The sequence below is a fragment of the Polyodon spathula genome, chromosome 16 (genome assembly GCF_017654505.1).
Source record: "Polyodon spathula isolate WHYD16114869_AA chromosome 16, ASM1765450v1, whole genome shotgun sequence".
NCBI classification, from domain to species: domain Eukaryota; kingdom Metazoa; phylum Chordata; class Actinopteri; order Acipenseriformes; family Polyodontidae; genus Polyodon; species Polyodon spathula.
In genome coordinates, this window is record NC_054549.1 from 18,555,703 (window position 1) to 18,581,859 (window position 26,157).

The following is a 26,157-nucleotide window of genomic DNA, read 5'->3' on the forward strand; positions in this document are numbered from 1 at the left end:
ACAGACCAGGTTTGCTTTTCTGCAGGAGGTACTTGAACTGAAGAACAGGTCCATGTAAGCTGAAGATTTTTTTTAAATTATCTGGCAACCGGAAATACCCACCAAGCCCAAGTGAAGGCTATGAGACCTCAGATGGAATTCTGAGCATACCGCATTACTCACAGAATTATAAGAAAAATCGTTAGCAACAAAAACCTGTACTGCATAAAATCACAAAAACAATTAACAGAAAAACTGTAAAAAGTATTTTTTTTTTAAACATATCAATTTTCTAACAGCAACAGAACCCTCATAAGAGGGCTTTACCATATGGTAAGCCCCTTCTCGTTATGTTACATGCCTGCGCTCTCCTTCAGCTCAGGGCATTTAAACGGCCTTACCAGACGATAAAGCCCTCTTCTTTGGGTTCTACTGCTTAATTGAATTGAAACGAGTTTCCTTGAAGGGACTGGTGATTACACTTGTTAGCTTGCGATTAAAAACAATGTAGTGTTGGGTATAAAATACACGCAAAATACAATGCAAGTAGATGACCTCTCCTATTACATGTAGGCCTATACTGTGTCATGCATGCTGACATTCTGAGAATTCAATATTGTTACATGCTGAACACGTGACTTGGCATGTTGTTTTATGATTTTTTAAGGTCCTGCACCGGGGCCTGTCTTTCTCTTCCTCTGCCACTGATTCACACCACCATTAACACTGCAGTCGAATAAATGACCTACAAAAAAATCATTTCCCCAAAAAACTGCTTCTCGCTTTTACAGTTACTGTTAAAAAACTATAAACTCTAATCATCAATAAAAACATATTGTAATGTTCTTGAAGTAGCACCACACCTGGAACAGTAATCATACCTCATTGTTAATTAGTTTGTTATATATACCTGTATAGATACAAGCAGTGCCTGGGAAACGACACAGATGGTACACCATGGATTAAGCATGGCTTCCATGCCTCGTACCGTCAGCCCTTAACATTGAGAAAATGTTTTGTAGGGAAGAAAAAGAAAAATCAACCCCTTCAGCAAAGGAGATGGAGCTCGCGTTATAACACAAGCCTCTCTGGTCTGCATATTCATTTATCAGGTTCAGTAGCAGGCACTGACACAACACATAAATCTTAACTTGTAGTGACTGGCCAATGTGTTGTGTCATGATTACTGAGAACAGTGTCTCGGGTCTGATGCTGAAACAACATTTAACTAGGATTGGGAGTTTCTGTGATCACAAACAAAGGGCCCCTGGGGAATATCATGTCAGATTGATTGGTTTGCAAGCGTCACAGCAATTCCAGTCAGTCTAAAACTGTAAAAAATGGTAACATAATAGGTTACATACACTGTTAGCGAAGGTTTGTTCATGGTTAAACTGGTTGATTTAGCATAAAACTAGAGAAACATGACTGTTTAACTAGAGAAACGTTACTAACTAGAGAAACGTTACTAACTAGAGAAACATGACTGTTTAACGAGAAACGTTACTGTTTAACTACAGAAACGTTACCAACTAGAGAAACATGACTGTTTAACTAGAGAAACGTTACTGTCTAACTAAGGAAACGTCACTGTTTAACTAGAGAAACGTTACTGTCTAACTAAGGAAACGTCACTGTTTAACTAGAGAAACGTCACTGTTTAACTAGAGAAACGTTACTAACTAGAGAAATATGACTGCTTAACTAGAGAAATGTTACTAACTAGAGAAACATGACTGTTTTAGAAAAAACATTACTGTATAATTAGAGAAATGATACTGTATAACTAGAGAAATGTTACTGTTTAACTAGAGAAATGTTACTAACTAGAGAAACATGATTGTTTAACTAGAGAAACATTATTAAACTAAAGAAAAGTTACTGTTTAACTATTGATACGTTACTGTTTAACTAGAGAAACATTGCTGTTTAGAGAAATGCTACTGTTTATCTAGAGAAACGTCATGTTAAATTTTGTGTCAAAAAGGTAGGCTTCATTCCAGTTCCTTTTCGTTCATCTAGTAGGCTTGCAGGTTGGCTGAGGTCATAAGTACACTGGAAAAAATTCTTGTTAGTTGTGTGTTGAGTGCAGCCTTTTTGGTTAAAAGTGAAAGTAAGGTTTTACTGTAAGGATATGGACAGTCTGAACAATCTGTTGTGTCATGATTACTAAGAGCAACATCTCAGGTCTGATGCTGAAACAACGTTTAACTCACCAAGAGCTGAACAGGCATTGAGTTGCCTAGCAACGGCTCCATCAGCCAAGTCCAGGAGGTATCCCACCAGAAGTAGCCAGCATGCAGCGTAATGATGCCTGCAGACAGTGAACACACTTGTAAACATGAGAGCAACACATAGATAACATGTTACAATTAGTGCCAGTGCATATGAATAAGAGCAGGAATCATGCGGATTGCCTGAATATTAACATTGTGGTTAACATTTATTACGTTTTATTTCTGACAAATGTTTATATTAGGCTGAAAAAAACACCCACTTAAACTGCCTTCAATGAAGCACTTGCTGTGTATTTTATATATATATATATATATATATATATATATATATATATATATATATATATATATATATATATATATATATATATATATAACATTTGTATTTTTCTCTTTTTTTAAATAAACAAAATTGTAATTTAAGTTTAAAAGTTTAAACACTGGTCTGGAAATAATATCCTTAAGAAATCAGAAACCTAGGTACAAAACAAAGAGCTCCGAGGAATGTCACGTGAGATTAAATGGTTTGTAAGCGTCACAGCGTTTCCAGTCAGTCTGCATTTCCATATTGATAGCCTAATAGGTTAAATGCACTGTTAACTAGATTAACTAGAGAAACATTACTGTGTAACTAGATAAATCTTACTGTATAACTGAGAAACGTCAGTTCAACTAGTGACCTGATCTTCTGCGTGTGACACCTGCTGGTGAAACATTGTATTTCAGTAGTTATCTGTGACAAACCAGTTACTAGTCAGCTACTGCCCTACAGCGTGCAGAAGATGCAGGTCAGGTTAACTAAACTGCATATCGCATTGACCACAGTTTTATCGCGCTGCTTACTGCAACATACTTTGACATGTGTATAGCTGGCTATTGCTGCCACTCTTAGGGAGGGAAGTGATTCTACCATTTACTGTCTCACAATATCCGAGAGCACTCAGATACTCACCCATTTAAAAGTCAAGTCTAACAGTCTAATCAGATACCCACCCATTGAGGCTGCAGAGGATAGAGCACAGTCCCATCACCATGTTTGCCATTGAAAGTGCATTGGCCACATTTTTTCGCGCAAACTCCTGGAGCTGGCCTGCTTGCTCACTCAGAAACAATTTTTTGGCATGCTGGAAGACACCTGAGACCAACAGGAGAGTTATTTAGAGGGATGGCTGTGGGTGGTGAAAGCCTGTCTGACAAGCAGGCTGCTAGGAGGAACAACGAGAGCCCGGTGCACAGCAGCAAGCTGCTTTATTAAATCAGGGGTTCTCAAACTGGGGTCCACACAAAAGTCTCATAAAACAACATGTATATTTAACATACATGTGTTTTCAATCTCTGCGATCACCGTTTCCCTCAGTTTTCATTTGGTCCCTAATCAAAATATTTTTCACATAGGGGATTCCCCAACACAAAGTCTGAGAACCTCTGAATTAAACATAGGGGTTCCTGACCAGGTTTAAGTAAAATCAAATTTAAAAAAAAAAATAATAAAACAATGGCATCAGGACTAGTTGACAGGTCTGAATGAAACATTACCACCAGTTGTTTGTGTTCAATTGATTCATGAAGGTTTTCCAGTTGACACTGGATGACTGGCTCTCAACAAGTAAATGTCTGTGAATCCCGCAGGGGTCACTGTATATGATGTCTTGGTTTATATATAATGGCTGTCTACAGTGCATTTAACGCCAATGAAATGTGAAGTACCTACCATGGCCATTTTTACTATGTGTTTCTGAGTAAACAGGGCTATGAGGCCAATTTAAAGCAGCCTATTTATATTATCTACATTTTGTTTCTTTATTTCTCCACAATGCAATGGCTTAATTCAAAGCCAGCATTTCTCAAAATATGGAATATATAACAAAACAAGGATTAGTTGTACAAGACAATTCACTTATGTGGCAGCTAACCAATCTCGTTTTCTGTTAGGACCTGCATCCATAATGTGTACTACTAATGCACATACCAATGTCTGTTTAGTTTAAAAAAAAAAATGAACAGTGCTGTGTTGAGGCATAGCACATACTTGGCAAAGTGACAGAGTGCATGTTAAAAAAAGCAGGTCACCTCTTCGTATGTCTGAAAGCAAAAAAGAAAAACTTTTGATGGCCATAATGCGTCACCATAAATGAGTAAATGATTGAAGAAGTGTCTCTAGCAATTTGAATGCATTTCTCAAGATGATGACACCTGGGCTGTGAGATGTGCAGTCATGGGAGGTCTGTGCCCTGCTCTGAGCCCTGATGCTGATTGTAGACTCCTGAGATGGAACCTGGGCTGTGAGGCGTGCAGTCATGGGAGGTCTGTGCCCTGCTGCTCACTGTAAAGAATACTGCTTGTAACTGAACCGCCCCCCTTGCTGGTAACGTGCCTGTCTGGCCACTTGGCATTGAGGTACTCATAGGAAAGGTTGGGCATCATGCTTTAAATGTGTGAATAAAGTGTGCAGAAAACAGCAGAGTCCCATCCAGTAATACAATGCCCTCTACCATTTCCAAGCTTAAAGCCATGGGAAATTACAGTAAGTCAGTATTGTGGTTAATAGTGGTTATGGTTTGCTATAACAGATGTATAGGAGATCTATTAGGAGGATTTTCTTGATCAATCAAAATCAATCGCATGCATACTTTAAAAACCAATACGTTGATACCCCTTAACAAGATGTATTAACACAACCAACATATACAGTTTACTGCAAATACAAGGTTTCCAGGTGGCAATAAAGCACGTTGTGCCGTTGTGCTACTGGTTTTATTTTATATGTAGTGACATTAGGTTAAGAGGTCCTGTTCCCCCCTCTGTCTAATTCATATAGGTGTAAAATACAACTATAGGCTGATTAGTTCTTTATTTCTATCAGCATTGATATTAGTGTATATAAAACAAAACATGATGCCCAATTGATTATATTGTATGTTTGTAGGTGTTCGGTGGCTACCTCTAATCAAGTATTTCTCACACACTCTTTGCTGTATCAAGCCTATCATACAAAGAATGCAAGAGAAGATACTGTACACGCAACTTGAATAGACATCTTAAGGCATCTGGTTTCACAGGCCCCGATTAGCTGTAATCTTGGATTACTTTACCTAAATTAAGATTGAGTTGTCCGAGATTAGTGCTAATCAGAGTTAGTGAAACCAGCCTTTAAACATATTACAAGTCATTCAATCTAAATAAAATACAGGTGAAACACTGATATTAACTATAGTTTATGTGGTTTAAACATTTAGAATGCTTGGTCACTGACATTCTGAGTGTGAGATCTATGAAATTCTAAGTGTATTTGGCATTGTAATTTATGATAAAATACTTTAAGTACATGTAAAAAAATGTTTTAGCTTTATGCAGTGTGTTATAATAACAATATTACACGGCAAACATTAATAATAATGAAAATTAATAATAATAATAATAATAATATATAATAATAATAATAATAATAATAATAATAATAATACATTTTCTCAATAACCATGCATTACATTTCTGTAAGGGGCATGTTAATGGGAGCTAGAAGACCCAGGTCCACTGTGATCAAAGTAAGATAGGTGGAGTTTCAGTGTATGTTTTATGCTTTGTTTCCGTAAGAGAAAAACCATGAAAATGGAGACTTACAAGAGTATATTTCAAAAGAAAGCAGGATTAAAAGGGTTGATAACCATGGCTTTAGAAACAGCTATTTCTTTAGCAGAACAAATTTCTGTCAAAGCCCTCATCATTCTGCTGTACGCTGGTAAAGCCAGTTTACTGCTACTCAGTGCTTGTATTTATTCTTTAATCTGCTCAATTATTTGACCCCTGTTTCTCCCTAACTTAGAACGCCCAATCATGTTCTCACACAGCTCAGCAGAACTGAAGGTCAGTGGAGGCCCTCCCATCCCACAACCAAGCCAATTGCCTCTTTACAGCAGATGTCAGAGAACTACTGGCCATGAAGTCCAGCCTCTGCTTTGAGCACATTGGATACCTAGCTAGTAGGGTCTGTTGTACCACAGCGAGGAGAAGCAGTCATTTTGCTTCCTGTAGGAGCACCAAAACTAATGCAATGCTTTTTGTGGTATCTTCAGTGAAGACTTCTCACAGTGAGGAACATGCACTCCCCTGACTGTATGAACGACCCTACACACCACGTAACTATGCCTTTGTCAGGTAAGCCAATCAGGGAACCGAAGAGCCTGGCTTTTTAATGTAGCGGTTAAAACTGCCCATGCATGGTCGCCAGTTCATGCCTAGACTCCGCATGTCTCCGTGCATCCACAGTATGTAGATATAAAAACAAGTGAACACGTGTTTATGATGATCATTTAATAATCTGGAAACCTTGTATTTGCAGAATTAAATCCAATCAACCACATGCTCCTGCATGTGTACATACAGTTTTGCTGGGGTATCATAAAAGACTGATCTGTCTAGTTGCTCTGTCACAATAGTACAGAACTGTACTTTTTCTCTTGCATTCTTGTTCTGAATGCAAAGAGGGTAAAACATTTTCTTCAACTTCTTCAAGTCACCTCTCTAAATGAATACTGTAAAATTCCCATCCCCATATCTAACAACCAAACCACATGCTTAGCTGTTCCCCAGACTAGGTCAAGGATCTGACGTATCTAACAGCTCTGCTGTAAGAAGGGTTAAGTTCAAGTTCCTACTATTTTGTTTTGCACCCTGAACTTCACGTGTTTCCAAAGCCAGCCGAGTTCAAGAGACTCTTCATCTGAAAGAAAACAGCAGGTCAGATCACAGACAAGCCAACAGTTTTCAAAACGATCTCGTCTTGGTTTCTTAAATATGAGAACGCAAAACTAATTTCAAATGTTACAAAATATTTGTCAACAGCAAGAACCTTGTTGCTCAAACATTTAATTTTGTAAGGGATTGTATATATTTAGATTTAAGTAAAAGCTGAGTTTTTATGGCTTTTAGTAAAGTTTAGTAGTGGTCTTGTGGTCCTTCGTGCCAATGTGCTGGTTCTGAAAGCTGCTTGTTAACTGTCTGTCAATCTCAAAGGGTGGCAATATTCCAACATGAATGCTTCCATGCTTCTCAAGTGAAAGCACGCACAGCCAACATGTCACGGGAGACTGTGCCAGACGTCTGTGTCACTTCAGCAGGTCAAATACCAGAGAAAGTCACACATTGACACGTTTGTGCCATAATAAAGTATAACAGATGTGAGAGGAATGCATCTGATTCAAAACACATCATCATGATAAAGGATGGGTTGAATTAGACAACTAGTGTAGAACACAACCCAACTCGTACAGTAACTGATTCATGAATTCCATTTTCTCATAAGATGAAGTTGAAAGTGCCAAATCAGGTTTACTTAAATCTAAACTCTGCCCCTATGAAAGGCAAACACAAGTTCTTTAAAACAAACCTTTTTTCCACTAAGGGACCCACAACATCCCTGGAGGTTTGGTTAAAGGAATAAAAGCTAATTCAGTAAACCTACCTCGAAATGCATTGCTGTCCGCTATGCTTGATCAAAGCTTTTAGATTTTTCAAAGTAAACTGTATTTATATTTTAAGAGGAGTATTTGAACATCTTAGGTACCCGTGTTGTTTCTATTATACAGAAACCTAAAAAAAAAGTCACATGACCTCAAGGAAACCATTTTTGTACAGAGGTCAATGTTACAGTTGCTGACTTATTATTCTTTGCCTCAAAGTCACTACCTAAAGAGTCACTGGAATAAGAATACTATTTGTGGTGGCAGCTTTATAAAATTACTGCCAAAGGGTTAATCCACAGAATCCTAGAACAAAAGATGTGTACCAAATATGAAGCCAATATCTCAAAGAGTTTAGACTATCATCTGGAAAACAAAATGCCACATGACCATAATGTGCTCTTGTTAATATATAATGATTGAAATGTTAACCAACATACATTTTAAAACATAAATGAAGCATTCAGACGAAGAACCATTCACAGTGTGTGCACTCCAAGCACTTGAGATATTCAATCTATTCATATCTCAAGTGCTTGATCTCTTCTGAGGGAGTAACAGCAGCCAATATCTACCATACTGGTGACAGACAGAAGGAGCTCTCTGACAACCACATTCACGGCTTAACAAGATCTCTGCTAAAACTGCACATGGTTTTCTGTGGAATAAATCGCCCTTTAAAAATATATTAGAGCAAACCACAGGTTTACCTTGAAGTGTAGTTGTTACTTAACCAAAACTTTGTGACAAGCATATTGGATAGTACTGCATTTCAGTGTAAGATTTACTACAATGAATTATAGTTTTTAGTCATTTAAGAAAGAAGAAGTGTTTGAACTATTAAATGGACACTTAACAGGTAAATCTGTTCTCTCCTCTCAATCTCTGTGTCATTTTTCAGAGCATCCCTGAAATAAGTAATTCAAATTATTTTATTTTTTGCAATGGAGTCTCTGGTCTGAGTTGCATCAATCTCAAAAAGACATCAGCATTTGGTGTTCAATTATATGACCTCCTTTTTTCGAACCAATTTCAAAATGTCACCTCACTGTTGTAACCCACTTACCGATTCAGGAAGACCGTGAGTTTTGACATGCTGAATTTCAAGCCCTCAAAAACACAAAGGATAGAGTCTCAAAGCTATTTAAGTTTAAAGTATAATAAATCAATAAAACTTACATTTTATGCACTATTACCCATGGTTTGGGATCATATTTTTGTTTTGAATAACTGGGAAACAATACAAGAAGCCTATATTGAGACCCTAAAAGTCACATTCTGTACTTGTTGATGTACCAAAATAAATTATGAGAAACCAATACTATATATATTTAGAGAGCAACATGAGCAGTCTTTTTTTTCTAATTTATTGTACAGATGGCTGCAAACTAAAAATACTTGAATTCCTATACTAAGAACAGCAGCACACCTTTCCAGGGGCAGGGTGGGGTTCACATACCTGAACACCACAACACCTTTCCAGCACAGCATCAGAGACAAAGTGACATTCACATACCTGATCACCACAACCTTTCTAGCACAGCATCAGAGACAGAGGGTGGAGTTCAAATACCTGAACACCACAACACCTTTCCAGCACAGCATCAGAGAGACAGGGCGCGAGTCACATACCTTATCACCATAACACCTTTCCAGGATACTTTGACCTTCAGGATATACTTTTTGGGTTTTCCTGTCCACTTCTCATAATATATTTTGGTATATCAGCACATCTAAAATGTAACTTTCAGGACCTAAAAACAGACTTCTTGTATCGTTTCCACATTCTTCTAAATCAAACCATGCATAATAACGTATAAAAGGTATGCTTTATTGATTTATTTCAATGTCTTTAAAACCCTCAAGGATATTTCTTGCTTAAGAGATGCTTGGCATTCCCCACTCCCCGGTCCCAATGCCTGAAAAGGAAGACAGCTGCGTTGGCCAATTAACACACACATTTCCTGAGGTGAACCCCTGACATTACTTGAGAGTTTACGGCAGTAGCAGGAACAACATGACATGGAAGTCCAAGTGCAAAACAATATATTTGAAAGTCAGACCGACCTGGTTAAGTTGAATTTCAAAATATTTTAGACAACTTCCAACTTTATATCTTTAAATATATCTACCCCTTGACCAACCATCCTGCAGTTTGTTGGTACAAGTATGTGTAACCCAGTACCGTTATTCATTATTGCTACACATGAGCACTGCAAAAATACCCCAGAAGCACCTTGTTATTGTAACTGGATCTCAACTGTCCTGAAAACATGAACAAACAATTTCAAGCACAGTTTAGTGCACACTCGGGATACACCTCTCCTCTGCGCAGACGATCCTGCATCATCGCATTCTCTTGGGCTACACTGGCTAGGGTTCTAGGATTCCATTCATAAAACAAACAAGCCAGAGATGTTTTCAAACCCATGTTTGAACATGACAACACAAACTAGGGTAGAAGACATTCAATTAAAGCCTTCAACAACATATTACATTCAAGTCATTTTTTTTTTTTTAATAAAGACTAGTTCCTCCAGGCAAAAATATGTTAATTCAGCATGTCATGGAAGACTGCTACTCATCATTTGCAGAAGACAATTATCATGAAAAAAAACTCTTGGATGGTTTCACAGCCCCCCGATTTGCATTAAGCTTGTATAATCCAAGTTCAGTATGTGAAACTATGTGAAATGTGAAACCAGCCTGTTTGTTGTTTCCTTTTAATTGATTAATCTGAGCATGTAGTAAATCATAATAAGTCTATCCCCCAAAATATTGCAAAATAAGAACTTCATAGTTCATAGTGTATTTGTAATAAAGAATGACCTTACCAGCTGTAATCAGTTCTCTAAATATTAAGCATTTTAGTGTGGCTTACATACATAAGCACAGATAGTCAATAAGACAGGAGCCTCTATATATACTCTGATACTCTCAATATCCATAACAAGTTTCACCACAAGTAGATAAGCAGGGGATGACTCGAGCTCAACCCATAACAGGGTTTCCATGGCTACAAACATCCTGCAGCAAAAAGACAGAGAGAGTGATTAGTTCCGATGTTAGGTCACTGACAATTTCCTGAACACTACCGGAGCAACTGAGAATCTGTTTTCATGGGAATACTTGTGTACCCTAAATTAAGAGCATTATACAATTACAATGGACATGCGTTATAATTTCTGTAAAAAAATAAACATTTTAAATTACTAGAAAATCATTTTCTGGCACACACAATTAAAACTGGCCTAGCTTGTATGAGGTGAAACATGGATAACCCTAACCCTAGCCCTGCTGTATCTGACAACACTTTAGGTAGAATATACTGACGGTTGCACAAACAAACAGACCACCGGTCACAACACAGTCAATGGGTTACTAGGGGCAACCAGGGCAGCTCTAATTTAACACAACGAATCACCTGGGTGTTAAAATTGTTCTGAATGATAACAGCCTTTAGTTAGGGAGGAAATCTGTAGCAAACTATATTCTCCACCCTAAAATGATTTACTAATGTGTGCAGTTTTGGAAATTATAGCATGTCTTCAAATGTGTGTTAGATGTGTTGGCTTGCCCACCTTCAATAAAGCGAAGTCTTTTCTATACGTATATTTGGGCCCGTTCATACCTAGTTGGTTGGGAGGGGATCATTCGCACTGGAGTTCACTCAACACCCAAGTTCAGTTCGTTTTGGCAGTTGTGAAACGTCAAAAATATTTGTTAGCATCACAGTGCACACCAGATGTGGGTTCTAGGATTCACCTGAAAAGGTGATCTTCACTCGATTGAGGGGGAACTCTAATTCCCCCCCTCAAAGTCAGGCAGTGTGACTTTGCAAGGGATTCAAATCACTTATCCACTAGTTTGCAAGAGATTCGAATCACTTATCCACTAGTTTGCAAGTGATTCAAATCACTTATCCACTAATTTGCAAGGGATTCGAATCACTTATCCACTAGTTTGCAAGTGATTCGAGTCATGGTTTACTTGCAAACAAAATTAGTTTGCTTCGGTTCGTTTCACACCATAAACATTAAAGCGAACTTGAGCTTCTTTTAGAATGAATTCAAATGTGTTTGTTTGGTTCACTTGCAGCTTCAGCCAAACCACAGTTCTACTGGTTTCACATTGCACTTTTCCAAACGCACTGTTCTCTTGCTGATTACTATAATGGAAGTTCTCTCTGGAGACTTTTTCCATCGTGCCCACCATGGAAAATAACTTACATGCTGTGGCCGTGATGTTGTCCATGTCCTTTTGGTTTATTTGGTGCTTACAACATCAAATCATAGTCGAAGAAATGGAACATGCTGAAAGAGCGTCCAGTATTTATCGGGAAAACACTGTTCTTTTGGAGGAAATGTGTGAACGACATCTGGTGTTTAGAAGCAAAAGCAAATATTACTGCGGCGTGCCTTTCATCATCGTTATTATTATTATTATTATAGCTTGTTGTGAATGTTATAAGGGAGATAGTTTATTGAACTCAGGTGGAGCAGCGCAAATGCAGCACGAATATCTGTAGTGCTTTGCCTTGTGGAGTGTATATGGCACAATTATAATGAAACCAGATGCAGTACATGTGCTAAAATCATTATTCAACTGTCATTTCATATTCTTCCTAGGACATTTCTTTGCCTTGTGATAGTTTTGCTATTATGCTTAAAGAACGCGCATGCTGCAATAGTAAATCTCAAACACTGGTATTAGTGTCATTTCATTGAGTAGCCCAGGTTGCGGGTTAGAAAATCAGCCCCATAATGTTTCTGTGATGTGCTGTTGTGTACATGTGACATTACTGTGTTCTTGTCTGGTGTATGTGCGTGTTTTTTTACAAGCGGTGTTGTGTGTGAGACAAAAGACACTTTCCTTGGTGCTTGAAGTACGGCACTTCCACGAGTTGCTTCACTGTCTGGAGCAGTTCATTTCCAAGTGAACTGGAATACGTTTTGTTTCACATTGCAAAAAGTTGAAATGCACAAAAGTGGCAAACATACCGAGTCCCCTTCCAAGCGAACTGAGACCATCATGTCTCAAGTGATCTCGCTTCACTTGGTTTGATGCACATTCTGGTGCGATTACGTGCTTCTCAGAGGTTTCACAGGTGATGCGAACTGAACCGCACTTTAACAGGTGCAAATGTGTCCTTAGAATCCACAATGCAGCAGAAACCGAACCAACTGGTGGTGTTTTAACGCATAACGCGCAGTCCACAGGAGCCAAGCCGTTAAAGGAAAGCAGGCTTCAATTTACCTTTCCTCATCTGAGGAGCAGTTTCAGACAAGTGTGTCAATGCAGAGCCAAGTGATGCACAACAGACCAAAGCCATTTCTATACGTAACATCTAAAAAATAATCATAAAATATGTAGACAGACTGTACACATATAAAGCCTTAACAGTTTTACTGAGACAGGAATTAAAATAATTTCATATGCATGTTGATTTTTTGCTATATAAATAGGGCATGTAGTTTTCAGGTTTTATTTTTGAACATGTGACGCCCCTTTAAACTTACTTTGAGCTGATTCTGCTTCTTAATTAAACTCCTGAAGCAAAGTGGCAACATTTTACTTAGTTTTTAGGTGAATTCTAATTTGGATCTTTATAAACAAACTAGGTATGAAAGGGCCCTTTAAGGGTTAACCGAGGATGATTCCAAGTGAAGCAGCACCAAGACCAGGTCACAGAACACTTCAGATCAAGCTGCAATACGAGAATATTTTGGGGACATTGTGCCTTTACAACAGGAATGTACAGAAATATATTTGCAAGTAGCAACCTCCTCCCACTGCTACCATGACAACCCATGACCTACAGCTTTTATCATTACTTTTTACTTGTTTAACAGGTAATATTTTCAATTCTTCACTTTTTAATTTGTCATTGTGTAGTGTGTTGTGCATAAATACATCACTACAGAATTAAGCAGCCCTGTATTACCTTTCTAGTATGCCTGTGACTACTGTAAAACTTATGACAAATAAAATGACGTTATGAAGAAAAAGTGTTTTATAGTTGGCAAGACTACATGCTCTCCCTATCTCTATTTCATCTTTTAACAAAATATCGCATTGCGACCTGCGTGTTAGCTTATGGTGACATTAGTGTATCGTTACACCCTGAATTTTGAAATAAGTTGAAAATAAAGAAAACTTACCTTTACATCGCTCTGACCCATGAATTATTAGCAAGTTTGATTATTCTAGATCTATTCAACCCTCTGTTTTTGTTTATTTGTTTAGGCTGTGCTGTGCTGGGTTCTAACAGCACGTATCAATTTCTCAGAGGGTACATCAATGTAATATTTATAGAAGTGGGGCATTTATATTCTCTGTTGCATATTACAGAATCCATTAAAAAAATGAATCAGTCATGTGATGAACGGCCCATTTGCACCACAGTGTTGGCCAGTGGCGACAAAATCGCTAAGTTGGCAACAATGCAACTCGCTCGCAACACAGGGCCAATCGTATTATGCGTTGCGTGGTCGCCCATAGCAACCTGAGTCAGCGCAGTGGGAGTGATTTTTGACTGTGAAGGAAAATGTTAACGCAAATAAACAAACACACACACACAAAACTGTGCTGTACTAAAACTTATACATGTAAAGAACAGAAGGGAGCGCCTATCAGTGGATCAGGACCTAAGCGTTGCCCTATCTTCAGTTCCACCCCAGATCAAGCAACTCTGCTCACTCAAGCAGGCCCAGCTTTCATACTTATGGTGATTTGTCACACATTATTACTCTCTTGTGTTTTGCTCTGCCGTCTCTGCTTTTACAAGCAAATCCTCAAAATGAACCTTACTGTTTTCGCCAGTTAACTTTTTTTTAATGAATACTGAACTTTTGGCAGTTTTTACTTCCCTTCTTTTTTACTTAATGAATAACAAACAGCTGAAACTTTAAAATGGCAATAATACCAACTTCTACACTTAGAAATGCAAGACTTACCCAATTAGCTTTTTTGCGGTCTGCAATTTAATTCAAAAACTGAAAGGCTGGGCCTTTGGATTTCCAAACATTTACAATCTTGCATGTGGGATAAATCTAAAAATTTCATTATATGGGTATCTATGCAAATTATTACCTGTTTCTCTGACTCGTAGCCTGTGTCACTGAACGGCTTTCACTGTAAATGGCTTAAAAACTGATAAGACAGTATTTTGAGGGTGGCTTGAATTGTTTTTAGGAGGTTTAAACGAGGCTTTTATTAGAGGGTGAGTTCAGTTGGAGAACATAGGGTGCTGTGCCTCAGAAAATGATATCAAGGTGTGCTGCAGCAGAGAGGTGGTTGGGAAGCACTGGTGCAGGCTACACTATTATTGTCAGTTTCTGTCCACCTCCTTTAGTGCAGTCCAAGATGATCTTTTCCAAATATTTTTTTACAAGAAGTGTTTAAAAAAGTTACAGAACCCCCTGTAGTGTTTACAAGAAACACATGACTTCACTTCTGCTGTATCCTGTGTTCTCCACATCGCAGCCTAGATCAACTAGGTAATTACGTTTGATCGGAAACATTTGGCAGAAGAATTTCTCTTCTACACATGGCAGTGTATCCAGTTCATTCTCCTCCTGCAACAATGCTGGTGCTGTTATTGAAATACGTGCTGTATTGTGGTAACAGGAAACCAGCATTGTTGCAGGAGGGATTGTGACCTGGATACAATGCAATCCTTAAGATTTTGTTTTTTCTTCTCCTGGCAAATGCTCCTGAATAAATGTTGAGTAATGCATTGTCCAGTTGACTTATGACCCATGATGTGCGAAACGTCAAAAAATGTGTAATATGTACAGCAATATGTATAAAACACTGCGACATGGACAACACTGGACACAGCAAATATACAGCAATGCGTTTCTTGTAACACTGCAGGGGATTCTGCAGCATTTTTATATTCTGTGGGAAACACCAATGATGTTAACTCTGTACAATACCATTCAACAGTTTGGATCATTCAAGATGCAGAACCCTTTTGTAGGCTGTTGTTTGAAGGGGAAATCTCATAAAAACCGTATGTCTCTTACCTCAGTTCTGCACTCTTGTTCTCAGTGTTCCCCTCACACTGTGTGAAAGCAAGTGCACAGCCCCTTCAGGGTCCTTGCTCACTGTCATGAGTAAGAGACACCTGTTTCTCCTTTCAAGAATCCTCTAAATATGTGCATCACACAACCTGTACCCAAGCCAGGACCACGCACTGGCCGACACCGGGGGATGGACACAAAACAACACAGCCTGTTTGAGATCTGTCTCAGAGCCCCTGCAGTTGCGAGATGTCAAAATAGAGGCTCGCCCTATAGGCTGGACACCTGCTGAACTCGTGAGAACGGAACTACATTAGACGAAACAAGCTGGTTTGGTCATAGTTCAAGTGTCCATACGGGTTTTAGGAATTCAATCAAAAATCTTGCTGCTGACAGTTTTTATCGCACTGCAGCGTGACAGCACTCAGCTGCAGTAAGGCAGTTAGATGATGTGGATCGACGTGACGAGTAAAGGGAAGCAGGCATTTCAGATTTTACTTGTGACTGCAATTGGGTATGTTGTACATTTATAATGAATCTGACAAATTTCCAATGCGCCTTCCCTTTTAAGAAGCTACAACAGTGGAAGTTTCATGAATAGCAATCATAATATAATACAAATATCACATCGTTAATTATGGTTCAGTTAAGTAGAATGCATTTGAGGCCAAATATTTAGTTATTCATGTTATTGCTTAACCATTTTCTGAATTTGATTTTCAAATCCTCTTTGTACTGTGCCACCTGTTGCAACATTGATGGTCGAGTCACACAGTACCAGACTTGCATTCAGTTAATCTCTCAAGCAAAGCCAAGGCTTCAAAACACATTGCATCAGCCCTGGCAGATTCCCATGTCACTGTAAGGCAATGAAATCAAGGTTAAACAAAAACATGGATTGAAATTGTAACTATGGGGCATGCAAGCATTAATAGAGTGTATGCAATGCTGTCTGTGGGGGTGCAGTGGTCAGGCTGTGTCAGGAAGCACTCCACAACGGCAGGGTATTAAAGCTCTTGTGAGCACTTTTATTACAAAAAAGTAAGAAAGCAAACACTTTCCAACAAGAAAATAGAACAAAAGCCTAGCTGCCACTGACTAACACAAAAACATCTACTGTGTCACAGTCATATGGATACTGGTGACTGTCTCTCCCAGCTGACACCCCCTCTCCTGCCTGTCCACACTGACTGCCTGGCTTCTCTAGCCAGGTACTTTAATAGCTTGTGACCCAGTTAACTGCTCACCAGTGAAACAATGAACTCGGCCACCGGTCTCTTAACAGGATGCCCATTTTCGGCTTCCTATGTTGGTCAGATGTTGGAACCTTCTGGTTTGTTAGAGCGCCCCTCTGGCCAACACAGGTATGACACTGCAGTATATAGACTAAGGCTTCTGTTTTTCAGTGTTTATTAATATCATTTTCCTGTGGATTTTTTTTTTTTTTTTTTAAAACAGTTTTATGTAGATACCCCAAAATTGAGTTTTTTGTTTTGTTTTTTCATGGATTAGCTTTTTATATACTCTATGAAATTAGTCCCCCCCCCCCCCCCCCCCTTCTAATATGTATATAACTTGACAGACTTCATTCTTTTGCTGTCTTCTATAACCAAATAATTATGGTCATGGGCATATTATTCAGTTTTTTTGTTAGTTTTTAAGCTTTTTTTTTTTTTTTTTTTTTTTTTTTTTTTTTTTTAAATTGTCAAAATTTGCAATTCTATTTTAAATTCCACGAGCGTGTATATCCTCCCTATCGAACTGCAATATAGCTTAAAATCCCACGGGCAAGAACAATCCTCCGTTTCTAATTGTAATCTTACAAGTGTGTACAATCCAATAGAAATGTAGGAATTTGCTGCCACTCAGTAACTGGGATAGGTTTAAAGTATTCAGAACGAATCAATGCAGATACAAGTCAGGAAGGCAGGACACTGCCCAATTACACTGGAAAAGTTTTTTGGTTTTTCATAGGTTATTTTATTTTATTTTTTCACTAGGAATGGGGTAAAGCCAATATGAATTGAGTAACCATTTCCAGTGTTTTTCCTGTTTATTGGATATGCACCATTTTATTTATTTATTTATTGTAGCGGGAGTGTTTTATTACTGTTAAAACTGAAAATCAGAAGCACCAACTATATTTCAAGTCCAGTGTTTTCGCAGTGCCACACTGTCACAGCTTCAGTGACAGCTTGTACTGTTACAAGGGGAGTGGGTCTGTGTTAACAAAGCCAATGTTAAAAGTAACCATTTCCCATTGTATCCCACTCTGCAGTTAGTGAAACTGATCAGAACACTGAAATATGTAAGAGGTCACATTCACTGAAAATTTTCTCCAGTGTAGCAATAAAAAATAAATATAAAAAAGTGAACACTTGACTGTAGTGTGTTAATTTATGACATTTTACAAATGTACAGTAATTGTATCAGTTCTGTAGCAATACTGGTGCTAGCTTACAATATTGTAATGTGCCAATAAAATTGCAAACTGACAAACAGCTTAAATAAGCATAATTTACGGTACTATTATTTTACATGCAACAAAATACTTTTTTGTAATAAGATAGCTGTTAGCAAATGAAAACTTTCATAACACTTGGATAACAAATGTCTAACACATCAGTTTTTTTTTTTTTGAAGGTTGATGCAGTATACTGTTTGTATAACCTGCAGACTCTCCCAAGTTCTGTCGCAGCCTCCAAGCTGCCACATGATTAAAGAAACCTCATCTCTTTTAGCTTTACTTTTCCTAAAAAAAAGCAAGAGAACATGACCACAAACAAACCAGCAACGAAACCTGGCGGGTGCATTTGCTGTCTACTGGCAAGATTCCATCGTACTCCTTCCTTCATTTCTACATCAATATCCTGTACATTCACATAACATCTATCTTTTATCGGCTGGTACATTTAAAGAACAGCTTAAGACCTAAACAATCAGGCCTTATAGAGATGATTCAAGTATTCATTTATTTTAAAATCTACACACTTCTTCCTGTTTCTGCTCCAATCACAGCCCATGAGAAATATTTTGCAGGTTATTTCAGATGTTGCTGTTTATCTGAAAGGACACCTTTGTTTCAGTAGGGTCTTTGATTAAAAAAATCAAAATGAAGGAATAAACATCCTTGCAAATGAGCTCTGCTATGAAAGTAATGCCTCGTTTCCATCTGGTACTGGTTCCAGTGAATTCCCGGTTTCCATAAGCCTCTCAGAAGTGCCAACTTAGGGTTGAGTTGGATCCGTTTCAATGTCATAGTACTTGTGCTACATTTATATACTATATTGTCAATTTTAAATGACTTTGTCAAACCCCCCCCAAATTTAAACAAATATGAGAAAACAAGCATGCCAGTGACATTACCATAATCAGCTTTCTCGTGCAAAACATTAGTTTATTAGAAGGACATATGTTACATTAAATATCCAGAGACTCAGCCTCAGTAACGTTTGCTAAAACTTGTTGTGGACATTGTTTATTACAGCTAAATAAGCACTTCTCTAGCAGAATCGTAAGCATGTATTGTAATAGAACGTCCAAATTGAATACTGGGGGGCACAATCTAGACAGGTCATTCCAAAAACATGCAAGTGTGAAACCTGGACAGACAGAAAGGTTGGACACCTCCCTCAGACTCCTTCACAAGTAGGCAAGGGGCCTCCAGATGAACCATGCAACCCCATATTATGAGAAATGTAATAGCGTGCGATAAAAGGTCCTTCTAAAACTGGGATTTACAGATGGAAATGAGGTATTTTTTTGCATTCTCCACAGATCTCCTGGGTTTCTAGTACTAGTCTACAGCAGTGCTAAATATAACCAAGTAACAATCTGAATTTGTAGTCCAGCTTCCAGTCTAGAATGTTTTGAAAGCTACTGTCCAGGATTACTCACCAGTAGGGGGCGTCAGCATGAACATCGTGGCTGGAGTTTGTAGAAGCTCAACACTGCTGATAGAAACAAGCAGGAATACTGGGTTAGCTGCTGGTGTACTTTACTGTGGCTTCTTACTAATGTTTAAAACTGGGCAAAACATCTTGTTTTGAGTAAAGAGCTCGGACATGTAAACAAGTGCAATTCCCTTTGACATTTCTTTTTTTTTCTGTAAACAAGGGTAACGTCATATCAGAACATAAGGTTCGTAAACATCAAGTACAAGGGATATGTGAAAAACATCAATATTGTTAATAGCGGTAATTTCCAGAGGTTAAAACAGTGTGGCAGGGAGTGGCAGTTTCCACTGGACACCACCTGTAACTTTACTGAGATATTTCAAGAATACAGTGTGCGTCTTTTAGAGTAATGCCTATATTAAAGTCAGTAGAAGGCCTGGATTGGTAACATGTTAAAACAGTCAGCTCTCATTAATATGAATTTCAAATTTGTCTTACCAGAAAGCTTATCAGGAGTCTATGCCAACTGCATACTGTCAGTTTTTATTGGTTAGAGTAACACTGAAATTACTTAATTACAGTACAATGAAAATTATTTAAAAAAGTGCCATGCATTTTATCAATAATACAGTTGTAAGTGACCTTTTAAAAAGCGTTCACTGCAAATGAACTGCACTTGAAATCTGCATGTCCCATTCTGATCACGGGCAGCCAGGTTTTTCACAATGATTGTTTGCAGGAATGTTGAAATCTCTCTTGTAAGGTTGTGCATTACCCACAGCTTTCAATAAGTTTCCTGCACTGCTCCATGGAAGTGGCACTGATGCATTAAACAGTTCACTTGATTTCTTTTTCAATATATGGCCATTTTATTTCATAATAAAAATTATTTCAAACAAGCTAAAAATGTTAATCTAATGAAATGTGTTCCGTATTTTAAAAGGGTTAACTTTTTTTGTAAACTATGAATTGGATTTTAGCTATAACAAAGACCCAATGTTTAGAAATTAAACTATCTTATGCGGCAGATTGTTTGAGAAACACTGCTCAAATAACGTTCTTATTACCTCGACATCTGTCCAGCAATGGCGTTATCCCTTAACTAACCCACATACAAAATAACACTAACAAATTTATTTATTTTTTTGGTTCCTGGGTAGTAAGTGTTATTTCCTAATTGCTTATGCCTCAAAAGTATAGAAAATGGCTATTATTCCCCACAAACTTTGCTTTTGTGACCAGGACAGTGATATTTTGAAATTTACCTATTTTCCAGAACATTCCAGATAGATTCAGTGCTGAGTAAACTTGGACTAACTTCTAGAACTTTCCAGTAATATAAATAGTAGTATAAATACAGGGACCTCAAGCCCACCAGTTCAGTTTAGTTCCAGCTGCCTAAGTGGATACATATCTGCATTTTTCTGAGATGGCATCAAGAGGCTGCAAGCATCCGGCAGACACATTTTGCTATGTCTGCGGCCAATTTATCAAGACAAGAGCGAAAAAGTACTCCGTGGAAGCATCTGCTAAGATGTGTGAGGCCTACAAGGCATATTTCGGCATGCCTGTCGGGGATCAAGACAAACCCTGGGCACCTCATTTCACCTGCGAGCACTGCAAAAAAAACTCTGGAAGGTAAGATGGATAATTGTTGCTCGGAATTTTGTTATAAAATTTGTTAATTTTTAAAATTGTAAAAGTTTTTAATTTTAAAATGTTTTACAATTTTTCAATGTTATTGAAAAAAATGTTGCGAGAATCTCTTACACATTAGTCATGGGTGAAAAATGTATTTTTGTAGGATGGTACAGAGGGGAAAAGAGAGCCATGACGTTCGCTATCCCAAGTATTTGGCGGGAACCCACTGACCACTCAAGCAACTGCTACTTCTGCATGGTGGACCCTTCCAAACGTCGGACTGGCAAGAATGCACCTGCTATCACGTATCCGGACCTTCCTTCATCCATCGCCCCGGTGCCACACTGACATGAGCTCCCCGTACCCACTCCTCCGAAGAGAGAGCAGCCGTCTTTAGAAGAGAGCAGCAAGTCAGAGAGTGAGGAAGACGTTGTAGATCCAGATGACAATTTCAGAGGTGGAGCTGAGGAGAGAAACCCATACTACCCCAACCAAAAAGACCTCAACGACTTGATTAGAGATCTTGGTCTCACCAAGTCCAATGCCGAGCTTTTGACGTCTAGGCTCAAGCAGTGGAACTTGTTGGATGAAAGTGTGCAAGTCGCAGATCAGAGGAAGCGTCACCAACCTTTTTCCAGCTTCTTCACCCATCAAGATGGGCTCTGCTTCTGCCACAATGTGACCAGTCTGTTCGAGGCAATCGGAATCGCCTGTAACCAGAATGAGTGGTGCCTCTTCATTGACAGCTCATCCAGGAGCCTCAAAGCCGTGCTGCTCCGTAATGGTAACAAGTACCTGTCTCTTCCCCTGGCTCACTCGGTGCACCTCAAAGAGGATTACAACAGCATCGAGACCTTGCTGGACGCCTTGAAGTATGAGGAGTACGGCTGGGAGGTCAAGGAGACTTCAAAATGGTGGCATTCCTGATGGGTCTCCAAGGCGGTTTTACGAAGTTTCTCTGTTATCTTTGCCTTTGGGACAGCAGGGACACCAAGGCGCACTACCACAGGTGGGACTGGCCACAACGGACCGAGTTCTCTGTGGGGAGGAACAACGTCAAGTGGGAGCCACCGGTGGACCCCCGAAGGTGCTGATGCCACCACTGCACATCAAATTGTCAGAGCTCTAGATAAGGAGTTGGCAGCCTTCAAGTACCTTCAAGACTTCTTCCCTAAGCTGTCTGAGGCAAAGGTCAAAGCCGGTGTCTTCGTCAGACCACAGATAAAGAAGATCCTGTAGTGCAATGAATTCCCCAAGAAGCTCACTAGTAAGGAGAACAGCTTTATCGCAGTGGTTCTGGGCTTCCTGGGCAATCACAAGGCCGAAAACTATGTGGAGCTGGTTGACACTCTGGTAAAGAACTACGGCACAATGGGCTGTAGGATGTCCCTCGAAGTCCATATCCTTGATGCTCATCTTGATAAATTCAAGGAGAACATGGGAGTGTACTTGAAGGAGCAAGGCGAGCGCTTCCACCAGGATATACTGGACTTTGAACGCCGCTACCAAGCACAGTATAACGAGAACATGACGAGAGACTACATTTGGGGGCTGATTCGTGAAAGTGATTTACAGTATAATTGTAAATCTCGAAAAACTACTCACTTCTAAATCTTTTGTAGTCATTTTTGTATTACTTTAGTATAAATACATGTTAATTTGGATTCATATGTTGTTTTTTTATGACTTTATGGGAACGAAGACACAAATTCGCCCGTTTTCTCATTGGAAATGGGTAAATTTCAAAATATCACTGACCTGGTCACAAAAGCAAAGTTTGTGGGGAATAATAACCATGTTCTGTACTTTTGAGGCATAAGCAATTAGGAAATAACACTTACTACCCAGGAACAAAAATTATGTTACATAGTGCAATTAAAGAGTGCATTTCAATCTATTCTCCAGAGGCACCTGACATTTAATCCAGGACGGACAGTCCATCTGAAAGCACTTCACTTTAATAGGCAATGCTCGCTCAGTGTTCATTTAGATTGTACATGAATGGTAAAATGTAGAGTTGGAAATTTTACTTGTAAATCATAATTGGTTTGTTTTTCCATTTCCATTGTTGAGTTGTGTTAAATTTCACAAATATTTATTAGTGTGCATAAATGTGGCATATATTACATACACTCGAGCGGTAATGTTTGTCAATTTGATATGTGTTGTTTTAATTGCAATGCTCAATGCTGCCGCTGTTTGCTGCAGTGGCAGCCACAATGGAATTCATGTGTTGCAAAAACCATCACATGATGAACCAAGCCTAGAACTTAACCCCGCCTCCCGAAGAAGCAACTAGAAATGATTTGAGGTAGCCGGGATACAGCTTGTGTGCGTTTCAGACGTATATTATTTTAAGACAGAAGTTCGTGCTAACATGCACGGAAGAACTAGTTACGATAATGCAATACACGTTCAATTTGTATTTTTAATTATTAAACATCGCAATGTGCCGTGTGTATAACATATTAGAAATACGAAAAATCACTTTAATAATGGTCGACACTTTAGTTGCTGAATTTAAAGTTTCTTGTAATATTTCTAAATTCAGCACTATTGTGTTTAATAGTTAATGTATACAATCTCAGACTTCAGAAAAATGATGGTGTACACGAAAAAAGACGGTAATAAAATGTCATTCATATATATATATATATATATATATATATATATATATATATATATATATATATATATATATATATATATATATATATATATAAACATCAGACCTGAAAATAAACAGAATGCTGTATATCACTAATATTATCATTGCCAACAAAACGGCGCTCTTAGGAAAGCATAGTTTTTATTTACCAGCAGTAATTCACTGCAGTCTAACTGCTAATTTACTGCACTTGACGACTATCCAGGCATGCGCAGTCACGAGAAAGTGAGAATGCAGTTAAAGAATGAAAGTTCTAGAATACACAGATGAGGTTACTGCAGGTGAACATCTTTGTGATAAACTCCCAGGTAGTGCTCCGCATGTAACAAAAATGGTCTCCGTGATGCAGCAGTATTTGTTTTTGCTGGTGGAAAGGTGCAATGGCTGCACTGAAATAATAATGTGCATTCAATGTCTCCATCATTACAACAATGTGTTTTTTGTATTACGTAAAATCAGTATTATTATATTAAATAATCAACCACAGTGATACTATTATTATCAATACTATTATTATTATTATTATTAATAATAATAATTTATTAGTTATTAACTGGTCGAATAACAATGAGTGGTCTGATTAAGGTGGACTATTCTGCGACTATTTATTTTGCAGATCTCTTAAAGTAATTACATTGAAAAAATAACCTTTCAAATAGATCCAGCTGTGCAACTGCTGCTGTATTAATATCAGGAAATACATAGTCCACCTTAAACTGTGCCTAAATGAAGAATGAATGAACTTACCTGCACAAACGAAATTATTGTCTCTTTAGAAATATAAGTGTTCTTCCACTCTCGTTGTACGCTTTAAACTGCAAATATTTATATGTTATTTTTATTTGTATTTTTTTTTTTTTTAAGCACTGGTAACGGTATACAGTTTAAATCTGTTGTCCTCTATGCTAGCACAGCTCTACGTTAGTCGCTGCCTGTATAATACTCTGAGGTGCAAGCGCTTCAGCGCTTCTCTTTTAAAGGGCACGGATTGATCTTCGTTGGAAATTTCCACCGGAAATGACGCTACAACGTCGAGATACTTCTATTGTACACACTGATGTAAGAAGCTGTCCGATACTACAACAGTACTCGTTATAGTGGAGGCAGACAAAGAGCCTCATTGTATTTAAATGGACTTGACAATGAAGTCACCTCTGGTATCAACAGATGGAAAATAAACGCGTTTGTGTTTGCCAAATGCAGCCTGTCTTTGGTGATCACGCTCTGTGTTCTGAATTGCATCACTGGTGTCACGGCTGGTGCGACAGGGGCTGTTACAATCACAGAATACAGCCAGCGCGTGCACTTTTTTTGCAACACCACCAAATTTTGTAAGAAACCAGCCAGAAAGTAGCCAAATTGTGTTTTTTAAACCAGCCACAAATCTGTACTTTCATTTAGGATAAATTTATATATAATGCATACATAAGTGTAAGTAATGAATTACATTGATTTATCTGCATTGCTTTAAAAAAAAAAAAAAAAAATTCAATTCCATTTGTATTGATACAGTTCTTAAATTAGTGATGAATAAAAAAAAAAAAAAAGGTTTTACTTTGCAATTAAATGTCCTATTGCAAGTGACGCTGCATATAATGCTCAGTACACAGCCTATCTCTGTAAAGCACTTTGAGATGGTGGTCCACTATGAAAGGCACTATATATAAATAAAGATTAACGCATGGCTTGATTAACGCATAGGGAAACTAGGCACTTGCTGGGAGTCATTGTAAATATTTACAAATCTGTGCCCCTGGAGAAAGAGCATTTTTTTTAAATGAAGCCTGTCAAAAAAACACCTCCGATCAACAGTAAAGCAAGACAAGCTTACTGCAGTTGCTGTATTGGCGATTGAGAAAGTAAACTGCATTTGGCTTAAGATTGCCAACTTTAACCAAGTAAACAAAGCATAGTGAGCTCGGGAGATATCGTTCAACTTGCAATGCTTTGTTATATTGGAAATATGCTGGATAGCCTAGAATTTATGCCATAACTGACTGACTTGACGGATCTTGGATGTGATCTGGCAGCTGATGAACACTAGCACACAACTGCGCTCTTATATATACCTACCGGAGCGCCTCGTTTCCTATACTTTCCAAGGATGCCAATAATATGTTGATTTTGCCGCACAGTACTGCAGAATTAGAACAAGTTGTTTTTTTTTTATCCCTCAGATGAAGCTGTAAAAATAGACGCAAGACATAAATTGTCTACAGACATTCTGAATGGACTTCTGATGCCAGCAAC

The 26,157-nt window shown here is 38.3% G+C and overlaps 1 protein-coding gene across 3 annotated transcripts in view; it reads right to left on the reverse strand.

The window, feature by feature from the left end:
- LOC121328367 (transmembrane protein 269-like) overlaps positions 1 to 25,160 on the reverse strand; it is a 37,340-nt gene extending 12,180 nt beyond the window's left edge. Inside the window, exons 1-4 of one of the 3 annotated variants that reach the window (XM_041272995.1) lie at positions 24,655 to 25,160; positions 19,600 to 19,652; positions 3,210 to 3,351; positions 2,196 to 2,293 (exon numbers count right to left, since the gene is read on the reverse strand). In XM_041272995.1, coding sequence (XP_041128929.1) covers positions 2,196 to 2,293; positions 3,210 to 3,351; positions 19,600 to 19,624 — 265 coding nt within the window. In that variant the 5' untranslated portion in view covers positions 19,625 to 19,652; positions 24,655 to 25,160. Of the gene's footprint in view, positions 1 to 2,195; positions 2,294 to 3,209; positions 3,352 to 6,871; positions 6,937 to 19,599; positions 19,656 to 24,654 lie in introns of those variants that run through there. The other 2 variants (XM_041272994.1, XM_041272996.1) reach the window with 2 other exon arrangements.
- Between the last annotated feature and the right edge of the window lie 997 nt (positions 25,161 to 26,157).